The sequence below is a fragment of the Acinonyx jubatus genome, chromosome B3, assembly GCF_027475565.1.
Source record: "Acinonyx jubatus isolate Ajub_Pintada_27869175 chromosome B3, VMU_Ajub_asm_v1.0, whole genome shotgun sequence".
Lineage (NCBI taxonomy): Eukaryota > Metazoa > Chordata > Mammalia > Carnivora > Felidae > Acinonyx > Acinonyx jubatus.
Window position 1 is genome coordinate 34303954 of NC_069386.1, and position 13856 is coordinate 34317809.

General features: G+C 39.3%; 1 protein-coding gene across 4 annotated transcripts in view; it reads left to right on the top strand.

The window, feature by feature from the left end:
• The window catches only part of UACA (uveal autoantigen with coiled-coil domains and ankyrin repeats), a 95672-nt gene that overhangs the window by 56306 nt on the left and 25510 nt on the right, over positions 1-13856 (top strand). For 3 of the 4 annotated variants that reach the window (XM_027067663.2, XM_015071394.3, XM_027067664.2), the window contains exons 3-9: positions 158-246; positions 3186-3250; positions 4019-4076; positions 8024-8094; positions 8194-8300; positions 11505-11686; positions 13081-13118. In XM_027067663.2, coding sequence (XP_026923464.1) covers positions 158-246; positions 3186-3250; positions 4019-4076; positions 8024-8094; positions 8194-8300; positions 11505-11686; positions 13081-13118 — 610 coding nt within the window. Of the gene's footprint in view, positions 1-157; positions 247-3185; positions 3251-4018; positions 4077-8023; positions 8095-8193; positions 8301-11504; positions 11687-13080; positions 13119-13856 lie in introns of those variants that run through there. The other variant, XM_053223802.1, reaches the window with a different exon arrangement.

Genomic DNA, 13856 nt, shown 5'->3' on the forward strand with positions numbered 1-13856 from the left:
AAAATATATAGGTGTTTTAATGTAGCCTTTAAAACGTGTGTGTGTGTGTGTGTGTGTGTGTGTGTGTGTGTGTGTTGAATGAAAGGTGACGTTGATGTAACATTTAAGTTGACATTTAGTAGTTTCTGTGCATAACAAATATTTTCTTTTTGTTTAGGTTCCATGTTGTGGCCTCAAAAGGGAATCTTGAATGTTTGAATGCCATCCTTATCCATGGAGTTGATATTACAGCCACTGACACTGCAGGTGGGTTTGCCTCCATAGTCAGTTGTGCAACAAAAAGAGAGGACAAGCCTTGTCCACTGCTGATGCTCTTAATCAGACCCGAACGTGACTTAAAAAGAGAAGTCCTTCATTTTCTCTTTTTAAATAGTTAAGAAAAAGTTTACTTCTGAGGTATCGCCGATGGGAAGAGGTGAAGTACAGGGAAGTGCGGAGACAGGGTTGCTGAACTGAAGTCAAGTGCTGGTCTTGGTAGTGTTCCCGAATCCTAAAATTTCAGGTTTTGAAGGACCTTTAGGGGCCATTTAGATTCTACTCCTGTAGCCTCGAGTATATGAATTCTTGCTGTCATGCGGTTGTTCAGCGTTGGGTTGAACATTTCTCGTGACGGGGAACTAATGGCCTCATGACAACAACAGCGTTACCACTAATGATCATAACAAGGAGAGCTGCCACTCACATCACCTGCTGCTCTGCTGAGCACACGAACACGTGCCAGCTCATTCTGTCCTCACACCATCCCAGGGAGGCTGTGAGGCACTGAGCCATTCACTGACTTGCCCAGGGTCCTTCAATGGATGAGCTGTGACCGGAGTCTGCTTTTCACCATTATGCCGTGCAAGGAAGCCTGTGCTGTATTTGGTTAGCTACATTTAGAAAAAAAATTTTTTTGTAGACAGTTTGAAGTCTGGTTCTTTCTGTGCCTTCTGCTTACATGTAGTCGTACCCATGTCTGTCTTTCAAACTTGTACAGCCTAAGTTTGTCTGCACATCACAGGATAGACCTTTAAGCATGTGAAGATAGCCATTGTCTTTCTTCGATGCGCACGCTGGTTTTCTCAGGATGATCGCTCTCCGTTCTCTCGACAGCTTATTTCTCTGCAGTTCTACTTTGTTATTCAATAAATATAGGAGGTGACCTAGAACAGAGAATTTCCTTAACAACTTTCATATTTTATCCTGTGGTTCCGTAGATAGACAAATAAATACGTTACAGTTAAACCAGCATCGTGTTTAGAAATGGAAGGGAGGCAGAGGGATAGAGAGATCTCAGTGAGTTAGTGAGGAAGATCTTCACCTTAAAGATGTGTCAGCTTCTAGATCGAAGAACAAACTCTATTTATCTGCCACCTCTGAACGAACAGAAGAATATGTTAATTATTTACAAAAGCATTCCATTGGTGTGGAGGAATATTTAGCTTTAGAAATTTCGGACTAACCGTGTGTCTCTTTAGAACTCTTTAGACTTTATTTAGATATTGTGCTGATCTCATTCAAACAAGCATCTTTCTTATGTATTGTCTGTGTTCTTTCCGCTCTGGGTATTTTTGCCTAGTGGCCGATCTAGTGACTTTTGCCCTCCCGCCTTCAGAGAAGATAGGTTCAGATGCTTTCCCAGGCTCAGCAGACATCATCTCATGTGCAGCATTCCAGCCTACTCTGCTTCAACTCTTTGTCTTTTGTTTTTGCTGTTGTCCAGTTATACTTTTATTTACTTTGGTTTAGTATTTTTCTCCATCGAGTTGTCCTGTCCTCAGGGCAAGGACCTTGTCTCATTTGCTGTCACATTGTCAGTTGTAGTCCAGATGTGGATATTGGATAACAATTCAATTAAAAAATGGTATGTATTTTATCTTAACTGCTTGATTTGTTACCAGTACAAACGTAGGTGAAAGATAACCAGATTTCAAGTTAGTGTGGTTTGGGTTTTGAGGTATTTGTGACCCAGGTCTTACCAGGTAGGCATTCATAGTGTCATTCATAGTGTTGGGTGTAATTCATAGTGTTGTGCTTTAGATTTTGATGTTTCCTTAATTTCTTTACTCTGTCCTCTCAAGTGGCTGGATTTGGATTTGGCTAAGGAAATACCTACCTGACATTTTTATCTGGTCAAGTTTCTTTGGCAGTTTGTTGAGTACCAGGGACTGTCACCACTGTGCCTTCCCCCACCGTCCCACTCCATACTCTGTCTTACTTTCCATGTAAATGTGACAGTTTTTCTTGTCAATTTTCACAGTGTAAAAGCTCTAGGAAACTTGTCCATGAACAGTAACAAATTGAAATTTGAAATCATCACATCTGTCTTATTTGTAATTCGAGGATGTTTAGGTATGGATGAGTATGTTGTACCTGTACCCGTTTAAAGACCCGGACTCACTGCTAATTTGTTCTGGATCAGTATTCAGAGTTAATCTTTCAGATGATAATTTCCTTTAAAATTGCACATTTAAAAAAAAAATTTGTGTATCTGAGAGAGAGAAGGAGAGAGAGCAGGAAGGGCAGAGAGAGTGAGAGAGAGAGAATCCCAAGCAGGCTCCACGCTGTTAGCGCAGAGCCCGATGTGGGGTTTGATCTCCCAAACCGCGAGATCATGACCTGAGATCACGAGTCGGACACTTAACCAACTGAGCCACTAGGCACCCCTAAATTTTCACATTTAATACACATTATATTTGAACAAGTTGTCTTATTTTCAGAGACACAGTCCTAATGAACTTTGAATTTTAGTTGAAAATTAGTTTCTTTCATTTAGGTCTCTTAACTTCTTGCACTTTAGTGTCCACACTGCCTGTTTGGAATTATTATGAGAAATCTAGGTATGTTTCTCACTCTCCTGTCCCCATTCTTTTTTTCTCTTTCTCTTCCTCTCCCTCCCTCCCTTCTTTCCTGTGCCGACTGAACTTACTTACTCTGTCTCAGGCACTACTGTGGATATTGGAGATACAGTGATGACTATGGCAAAGTTCTTGCTCTTTATGGATTTATATGTTTAATTTTTCTTACCCCCTTCATTGTGTTGGTGTGTATAGTATCTCTTATTAAAATATCGACCTGAGTGAAAGCGTGCTGATAAGTTAAGTGTCCTGTCAACTAATGTTGGAAAAATGAGTCCCATTTCTTTGGAAAATTCACGCGTGAAGGAAATAACCCTTCGTGGATGTCTTTAATTATTTCTTTTCTAGGAAGAAATGCTCTTCACCTGGCTGCAAAGTATGGGCATGCATTGTGTCTACAAAAACTTCTACAGGTAGTAAAAGTGGTTAATACTTCAGCTTTATTATTTTGACTACAAATAATAGACGTGTTTTCAATGTGTTTTTGGAATTTGAGATCAAAGAAAATAGTGGGCTAATTTTGACTTACGTAATATCTTTCCCATCGTTTGTGAAAGAATGTGAACAATAAAGAGCAGAAACTCTGAGGGAAGTGAATCGCATAACTCGGTGTATTAAAAATAAATAACAAAGGCTTGACCTTCCTGTTGACATTAGCTGGAGACTGGAGTTTTCTGTTGTCTAGGCTGTGACATAAAGTGATACAACGTAGGCCCTATATATTTCTATATAAACATCAGGCACTTGGACTATATGATATGAATGCCATTAGTTAAACTTGTAGTCAAGCAGTCACAGAATTCCTTGAACTAGTGGGAAAGGGTCCCACCATACATTTCCATAAATGTTGTTGCCACGAAGTTTCACAGCAGACCTCCTTTGTTTTTCCTGATTCAGTTCAAATTTTAACTCTTGGTGAGAAAAACACCCAAACAATAACAGTCTCTGCATCCCATGCTATTATAATGCACCATATGTTTTCCTGTTTGGTGAAAAACTCAACTTTACAGTATCATGTTATTTGTTTCATGTCAAAATATTTAGTGGCTTGTCTAGTAGACGTTTAGTTTTTTTTGATAAATGGAATATTTTAAGATTAAATAACAGCTGTTCATTTGAGTCTAGATATTTAACTGTAAAGTAAAACTCTCCCAGATGACTGAGTTTCTGTGTTTTAACAGTACAATTGTCCCACTGAGCATGTAGACCTGCAGGGGAGAACCTCACTTCATGACGCAGGTGAGCGAAGGTTGCGCTTGGACAGAAGCAATTATTTGTTGAAACGGCTAGACATTTAAATTAATTTCAAAGTTTTAACGTATATATTTGTATAATTCGCGGAGAAACGACATTACGAAGTTTTTGTTTATGCAGATTTGAAATTTATTTGATTGTACAGCTTAAAAAGATTCAGCCAGCGTTTCCAGGCTAGTTTGCTAGATATCCAAAGTCCAAAGATAAATAAACCATGATCCTGCTCTCAAGGAGCTCCAGGCACCGTGTGTGTGTGTGTGTGTGTGTGTGTGTGTGTGTGTGTGTGTTATGAGAGGAGCAGGGGAACGGGTAGGAGAAATGGGAAGATGACTTTTCTTTTTCTTAAAAACTGCTTTTACCTAATTAGCATGTCTGAACATCATTTTTCTCATCTGCAAAACGAAGTTAATACTCCTGCAGTAAGTGGTTTTAATTAAATCATAAATAGTGCCTGGCATGTAGTAATTTCTTAATTAATGGTGGTGATATCTGTTGGTTTAGGTCTCAGTGCTGATTTTCATGTTTCTATAATGTGCTGTTTTTTTAAAAAGATTTGTACTAGTAATTTCACAGAGTTTATTATGCATACTTATGGATCTAAGTTTATCTGCATTATTCTTTAGGTGTCTTCAGGGCAAAGGTTAAGTATGAAAGTATTTTTGGAATGTTCAACAGTCTGACCGCTGGCCTGACTCTTAAGTCTGACATTCCTAAATTTTGTTGGAAGGAAGGCCAAAGGAAAGAAAAATAGCTACCTTCTCTCTTCATGTTTATGGAATCTCTGCAGTAGAGGAAAGTGGTCTGAATGAAAAATGCAATAAACTGCAAATTTCCTTCAAACTTTGGTATCTTTATTTTAGTTTTTTAAATAATTTTTTAAACGTTTATTTATTTTGGGAGACAGAGTGTGAGCGGGGGAGGGGAGGGGAGAGAGGGAGACACAGAATCCGAAGCAGGCTCTGGGGCTCCGAGCCTGTCAGTACGGAGCCCTACGTGGGGCCAGAACCCACGAAGCGTGGGATTATGACCTGGGCCCAAGTCAGACGTTCAACCGACTGAGCCACCCAGGTGCCCCTTTTTTACAGTTTTTAACAACATTTTATGTGCTTTAGGATAGTCTAATTTTTTACGCGATGATTTTTTTCTTCTTTTCTTTTTGTATAAGATGGTGGTTACTTGCAAAGCATTTTCACATAGATTGTCAGTTGAGCCTCTCAATGATGCCTATGTGGTTTTTGGTCTTGAGGACAAATGTCTTATCCATTGTTCTCTACAGGCCCTAGCTCCGCCTTCTGGGAGGTTCTTCCTTGTCCATTATTCTCTAGGGTCACAGATAAATTGCACGGCAGAGAGCATGTCCTCTGTAGAGGCAGCTTAAGGGCTAGAATAATCATGAGTGTTAGCAGACTGGGCTTCTGGGACCTTGCGTTGTACGGTTCCTATAAAGCCTTGGTGGACTTTCTGATTTATTCATCACCAGCTACTTCCATACGTCTGTCTTCGAAGTTGTTTTCTGGACACAAAGTTCTTAAGCCTCCTTTATTTCTTGTCCTTATTTGTAGGCTCACGATTCCCTGCCTCATTTAATGGCTGCCACCTTTAAGCCATCTGAAATCATACTCTTGAATGGGATTATAGTATCCTTAAGATGTTGTTTATTCCAAGACTAGATTTTTTTTTTCTTTTCTCCTTATTGGGAAGTCCTTGAGAAAATCTGTGACCAACAATAGTTTCTATCTTGCTGTTTGATATAGAGAAACAGTTGGCTTCCCCACATCTCTGAGGTCCCAGCTATCTAGATGCTCTCTATTCTCTTTTATCTCTGTTCATAAACTGGCTGAGTCTTGCTTGACCTCATCTCTTTCTTGTAATACCTCACCAAAAGTAGTAAGCAGCTGCCAACATGCACCAAAATTTTGGCCCTTTTCTATTGCTTCACTTAGAAGGGCTCCATAGACACACGGTACCCCTTCTGTAGTCACCTGGAAAGGCTCCGTAGCCACATGATACGCTTCTATCATGGATGATAGCTCTTTCAAATGTTTTGCCACAGCATGAGAAAAATCACAAGACCTCTAGCCTGAAATATGTTTATTCGCCACCTGGTATCCAGCCACTAAGCCAGTGCCATGTTGTTTAGGTATTTGTTGTAATAGCACCTAACTCCTGATAGCAGTTTTTGTCTTAGTTAGGGCTAAGACTAGGCTGCTGTGATAAAGGCACCATAACATAACAGTGGCTTAAAAAAACCAACAACCTAGCAATTGCTTTCTCTCGTGTCATAGTCCTGGTGTTCAGATTGGCTTGTGCCTCTGTACCATATGGTCATTCAGGGACCCAGATGTCTTCCACTTTGCAGTTCTGCTGTTGCCTAGGGTGTCGTCCTCATCTATAAGGCTGAAGCTGATAGCAGGCACTTGTGTTTTCCTGCTAACAGGAAGGGGAAAGATCACGGAGGAATGTACAAACCACACTTTTAAGCCCTAGAGCCAGAAAGTAGCACACGTCACTCCTGTCACATTCCGCTGGTGAGATCTAATGCACGTGGCCATGCCCGCATGCAAAGAAGTCTGGGAACTGTGGTCTCCAGGTGAGCTGCCATGCTCCCAGCACAACTTTATCACCATGGAAGAAAGGGTGACCACAGTTTGATGAACAGCTGCCACTCTCCACCATAGCACCTTTAGTACTGACTTCCCTGGTTCACCATATTGTAATTCTGGCCTTTGCTATGCTTTACACTTTTTCATTCTTACTTTTATTTATTTTATTTTATTTTATTTAAAAAAAAATTTTTTTTTTAACGTTTATTTTTGGGACAGAGAGAGACAGAGCATGAACGGGGGAGGGGCAGAGAGAGAGGGAGACACAGAATCGGAAGCAGGCTCCAGGCTCTGAGCCGTCAGCCCAGAGCCTGACGCGGGGCTCGAACTCATGGACCGCGAGATCGTGACCTGAGCTGCAGTCGGACGCTTAACCGACTGAGCCACCCAGGCACCCCTCATTCTTACTTTTAATTGGGCCCGAATGGTTGTTAATTTTATAATTCCTGAATTAATGTATTCAGCTTCAATTTATCTCTTTTTTTTTAAGACTGATTTTGTATTTTATATAAAAGGCTTGCTGGATTAAAGACAGCAGAAATGAAATGTACTTGATTTTCTTATATTTGGTTTTATTCTGTTTAATTTAACACACACACACACACACACACACACACACAAGAATGCTGACTTTGTACTTTTTGTGGGTAATAGTCTAGTCTTGACTCCTAATAAATACTCATGGGGAGTATTTGTTAATAATAATATAAAAACTTTTAATAAAAACTCACGGGGAGTTGAAACACAATCCTATTTTTATGAAGTTAACAATAATTCTTTTTCTAATACAAATAATGAACTCCAGTGTTGGTCAGAGGAGAAGCAGTGTGTGGTTTTGTAATAGAATTTTTAAGAAAGTGACTCTGCTTTGCATCATTAAGGGCAGACATTGCAGTCTCTGCTTTTAAAAGGAAATATGAATTATATGAGTCAAACCTTATTTACTGTGACTCTTCTATAAACAACTGAATATGATTCATTGAAAAAATAATTGAGCTAACCCTTCAAGGATTAAGCCACATTTAAGAATACATTCTAAGTAGAAAATGTATTTTTATTTTCCATGTTTACCTGTAAGGTAGCAGCATGTTGTCTTCTTCAAGGGTGGCAATATTCCTTAGTCCCAATACATTATACAACATTTATGAAATGATCTTGTCTAATCCATTTTCAGAGAGAAAATGGGTACTTGTACTAAACTGAGAGCAGCTGACGTGAAGCTCAGTAGTTTAGAAATGGAAGAACTTACGCCTTTTATGGACGTAGCAAAGCACCATGTGTCTTACCACCAGATGTTCACCATTTATCATTTTCCTCTGTTCCTCAAAGCCATGGCCGACTGTCCCTCTAGCATTCAGCTGCTTTGTGACCACGGGGCCTCAGTGAATGCCAAAGATGTAGTAAGTCAGTTTATATTCTCATTTCAATCCAAGTATTCTGCCTTTTATGCTTTGGGAGATTTGTTGTCTTGATGCTGTTTTATTTTTCTTGTTGCTTAGGATGGGCGGACACCACTGGTTCTGGCCACTCAGATGTGTAGGCCAACAATTTGTCAAATGCTGATAGATAAAGGGGCGGATATTAATTCCAGAGACAAACAAAACAGGTAACCCTTTTATCACAGCTCTGCAGACTCCAGCTGGATTTGCAGCGACTCTGAAACTCTGCTGCTGTGCCTTGGCCTTTCCGTTCCCCTTTAGATCTCCCCTTCCTTGGAATTAGCACCCACTTCTTTTTTTTTCCCCCCCTTTTTTCCCCAGAGTCTAATGAAGGAAGGAGAGGGAAATAGGGGAAGATGACAGGGTAAATGTGGAATACAAGCAGTGATTGGAGCCTGTGTTCAGGTCAGAAAACTGAAGAAAGAGGAATCATGTCCCACTTATTTATTTTATTTTTACTTTATTTTTTTTAAGAATTTTTATTTATTTATTATTTATTTATTTATTTTGAGAGAGAGAGAGAGAGGGCGGGGTGGGGTAGAGAGAGAGAGGGAGAGAAAGAGAATCCCAAGCAGGCTCTGCACTGTCAGCACGGAGCCTGATGAGGGGCTCGATACCACAAACTGCAAGATCGTGACCTGAGCCGAAATCAAGAGTCAGTTGCTTAACTGACTGAGCCACCAAGCACCGCCCCTATTTTAAAGTCTTCTTAAGTTTCTCAAGTTCTATATATGGCTGAAAACAGATCTTTCTCTGACTTATTTCACTTAGCATCATACCCTCCGGTTCCATCCACGTTGCTGCAAATGGCAGGACTTCATTCTTTCTCATTGCCAAGTAGTATTCCACTGTATATATAAACCACATCTTCTGTATCCATCTGTCGGTGGATGGACATTTAGGCTCTTTCCATAATTTGACTATTGTTGAAAGCGCTGCTGTAAACATTGGGGTACATGTGCCCCTATGCATCAGCACTCCTGTATCCTTTGGATAAATTCCCAGTAGTGCTATTGCTGGGTTGTAGGGTAGTTCCGTTTTTAATTTTTTGAGGAACCACCACACTGTTTTCCAGAGGGGCTGCTGTTAGCCAACTTGACAATGAATTATGTTTAAAATAAATAAACAAACAAACATTAAAAAAAATTAATGATGCACCATCAAAAAAAAAAATAAAGGATTAATATGTAAGACCGAACCAAAAAAAAAAAAAGTTTTAAAACAATTTTCAATGAGAAATGTGCTCAAATAAGATATGGGGGACAGGAATAAAAACTTACATCTACAGTCTGCTTCTTCGTTAGTGAATCTTTTGAGAGTAAAGGTTCTTGGGTGTCCTGGAGCTTGCCGTTTTTCTCTATAGACTCCCCCAACGTGCTCCCTCTCCTTACCCCGCCTGGGCATAGTGCTGTCTCCTTCTCTGAAACCGAGTTCCTTTCTGCACCCCGAGGTTCCCTGCATTTATTTTTGCTTCTGTGTCCGATGTCATTTTATTTGGTGTGCACTAGCCCTTTCTGTCCGTAATTCTCCGTTTCCCCTCCTGTAGGTCTAGTGTATTGTGGCGCTGCATTAATTCTCATGTTCATGGTCACGCTTCTGACAACGAAGTATCTGAAATGCATCCCATCCCCTAGTTGAAGCATTACAATAATTTATAACAAATTTTTGGCGTTTTGTAAATGATGACTGGTAAAATTTTTCCTTTCGTTTGACTTAGTTTTATTCCTCTAAACATGTATCCTGTTTTTTGTATTTCACTAGAGGCAGATAAGTATAATAAAATAGTCTTTAGATGTCAGATTTTATAGTTCTACTTGTTTGTATTGTTCAGACCTCTCAAAGGAGGAAATTCTTAAGCAATTAAATCATTAATGTGATTATTAAGGAAGTGGCTTTTTTGCATTACTTTGTTTCTGCAGATACTATAATCTGGTTCTAAGAATGCCTAAGAACATTTGGTTTAAAAATAAAGTTTAGGATCAGAGAGGGATGATCTGGTTGATCCATGTTATTATTATTTTTTAATCTTATATTTTCCCAAGCACTTGAATGTCTCTCTCTCTCTCTCTGTCTCTCTGTCTCTCTCTCTCTCTCTCTCTCTCTCTCTCTCACACACACACACACACACACACACACACACACACACACACACACAGAGTAAGGTAGGGCAATGTGTATTAAATAGGCTAGGTAGCAGATGGCTTTAAAAATAAATTAAAATCTTAGTTTCTGACACTCTCTATTTCTTTATTTTCCTGTCTTATCTATAACATTTTTTCCCTAATTAAAAAAAAAAAACTTTGTTGGTACCTGGTGGATATAAAATTGTATTCCAACAACTACTGGGGAGTGAGAAGAGAAACAGAGTATACACAGAATAAGGCAAGAGTCCATTTCCTTACAAAATCCAACGTTCACAGTCAAAGACAGTGTTAGACATAGGATAAGTCACTCCATTTCGTTATGTTTTAGTTTCCTCAGCAGTAAAACTAGGAATGGGACAAAATAATTTCCAGCGTCCTTCCACATCTCCATGATGATTCAGTTGTGTAATTACATTATTACTATTTGCAAAGGGTTTCAGTGCTAATGATCCTATTACGGTGGTCCATGATAATGGGGATAGTTGAGGAAGGTTTATAGAGGAGGCAGGTTTTGAAATTAAGTGTGAGGATGCGAAGGTCCCCGGTTAGGAGAAGGCAAGCTCTTCCAAGGAGAGAAATCAGAACGGGAATCTGATTCTTGTTTTGGAGTAGAAGGGACGCTGTGAAGAGGTTTGCATGATACAAGGTTCAGTTCATGAAGGGACTCGCATAGTGTGGGTTTATAGCTATGGGTTTTGAATGGATGGGTGACAGTATCCGTTTTGGAAGATTTTGCGGTGAGTTCGGCAGCGGCAGCAACAAATGTATGTAAGGTGATGTGAGGTTTTCAGTTCTGCAAACTAAGACACACAGCAAATGTTTTTGTAAATGTGATGAAGTTAAAATAGAAGCTAAATCTATGAAGTAAAATCAGTATGTATAACAAGTATGACTTTTTAAAGTAATACCTATTCTTTTTTTTTTTTTTAAGTTCCTTTATTTTTTTGAGAGGCGGGGTGGGGGGAGTGGGAGAGAGAGAGAGAGGGAGAGAGAGAATCCCAAGCAGGCTCTGCACTGTCATTGCAGAGCCTGATGCGGGACTCAAACTCATGAACCGTGAGCTATAACCTGAGCCGAAACCAAGAGTCGGACGCTTAACCGACTGAACCACCCAAACGCCCCTAATAAGTAATACTTCTTCTTTAAGAAGGGAGCCCCTGGAAGGTTTCTGAAATATCTTCTTGGATCTTTCTCAAGGTCTTTTGTGCCTCTTGTCTTCTCTTTTAGAACTGCTCTCATGCTAGGTTGTGAGTATGGTTGTAAAGATGCTGTAGAAGTCTTAATCAAAAATGGTGCTGATGTAAGCTTGCTGGATGCCCTGGGCCATGACAGCTCTTACTATGCAAGAATTGGTGACAATCTGGACATCCTAAGTTTACTGAAGACTGCATCGGAAAATACCAACAAAGGTAGGTAGCAAAGTAACTAGAAATGTCTAGCTTAATAAAGAGCAGCCTTGAAAGATTTAGATGGTGGAACCATGGTTTGTAAGAAGCAAAACCTTACTTCATGATGCACGTCATTGGTCTGTCTCCCTCTGTTCCGCAGCTTTGCAAATTTGATTTTAGCAGTCACTTGTTTGGAGCAGTGTGTTTGGTGCATATATTGGCCAGTTGATTGAGTAAACCCCGTTCTGTGGAGTAAGTTCAATGAAGACAAAGAGCCAAATCAAGTGCGTTTTACTAGTATATACGTATTTTTTTGATGAGGAGGGCTGTAGCGCTGACCTTTTCTACTTAAAAAGTTTTAAAGAAAGAATCCTTGTTTAAACATGTATATAAAATATTCAACCAATATTTATCAGATACCTGTACCAAGTATTTCTCTATCTTTATGAAAGAGAAATTGGGAAATACAGAAAAGCACAACAAGTAGAATTAGTTACTCATCCTACCATTGAAGACTCCTTATTACTATTTTGAGGAATAGCCTTTCAGTCTTTTGCCTATGCGTAAAATTAAGGTCACTTACAGTGAGCTGCAGGTTATTTTTTGTGTAATAAATGTTGAAGAGTTTTCCCTCCTAGATAAACATTTTGTCTATATTGTGATTTTTATTAATGCATAAAATTCCACATATGTTCTTTAATATTTATTTTTTTTGAGAGAGACAGACAGAGCATGAGTGAGGAAGGGGCAAAGAGAGAGAGGGAGACACAGAATCCAAAGCAGGCTCCAGGCTCTGAGCTGTCAGCACAGAGCCCGACGCAGGGCTTGAACTCATGAACCATGAGATCATGACCTGAGCCCAAGTCGGATGCCTAACTGACTGAGCCACCCAGGTGCCCCTAAAATTCCATATATTTAAGTTTAATTTAATTAAGCAATTTTCTGTATGTGTCATTTAAGTTTATAGTTTTTACTAATATGCGTAACAATTCAGTGACTGTCATTATGCATAAATGTTTTAGCATATTTTTATAAGTCTTAGGATCAGTTCCTAGAAATTGAATCATGGGTCTCAGGATATACACATTTCTCTAAGCTTTTGATATATATTGACAAATTACCTTCCAATTTAAGAGTGTTTAAAATTTCACATTTTGCAATTGCCTCCACTTCCTAGCATTGAATATTATCTACCTGGACATAGTCCTAGCAAAAAAAAAAAAGAAAAGAAGAAAATGCAGGTAAAAAATAGGTCCCTGTCACTTTACCTGTGAAGTAGCAAGCTTTAGAGGAAACTTAAAACTGATTTCTTTAATGACTCAGTTGTGTGTTAAGGAATCCATAGTCTGTAATCTATCCAAGTTAACCTGCCATTTTACTATTCCTTTCTCCTCTCTCTCTCTTTAAATCTTCAGGAAGAGAACTTTGGAAGAAAGGACCATCTTTACAACAGGTAGGTCTTCATTTTATTTTTTAAAAATTATATATATTGTTCAATTTCAGTAAAGTGTTTACAGGTTAGTGATTATACATAACTGTTTTGAGTTTAAGTGCATGCTATTCTCTGTCCTCAGTTAATCATGCCCCTGTAGAACCCAGATATTTAGATCCTGAGGCTTTGATACAATCACTCAGCTTGAGACAGTGAATCTCAATTACAGTGATACAGTCATACAGTGAATATATCCAGTGGGAAATAAATCACCTCCTGATTGCCAGCCTTGAGCCTCCAGCCCTTTCAAATATGAGATATTGTACCTTGTGGAGATTCTTAAATGATGAGTTTTAGCCTGGTAGGGCATTAGCAGTTTCCTCTACTCTCCCTTAATAAGAGAGCGAAATGTTTACTGTTACGGGAAATTCTTCTAATGCAGTAAGAAATGAAGAAAACAGAATTCAAAACTAATTATATATTGTGATTTCAATACCACTGTTACTATTCTGCTTTTTTGCGCTTTTTGTTTTCGCCTTACCGGTATTTAACGAGGACTTTGAAATACAATGCATGAGATAATTCATACTTTGTACTAACTTGTTATCAAAACACCGTGTCACCCTGGTTTTGTGTCCCCGTCTCAGTAGATGTCTTCCTGTTTTCCCCTGATCTCTTTAGGTTAGAGTAAGGGGGCTGGCGTATTGCGCGGTCACCGACGTGCTCAAAGCTAGCGTAGGCAGCTGTCCTTTTCTGTTG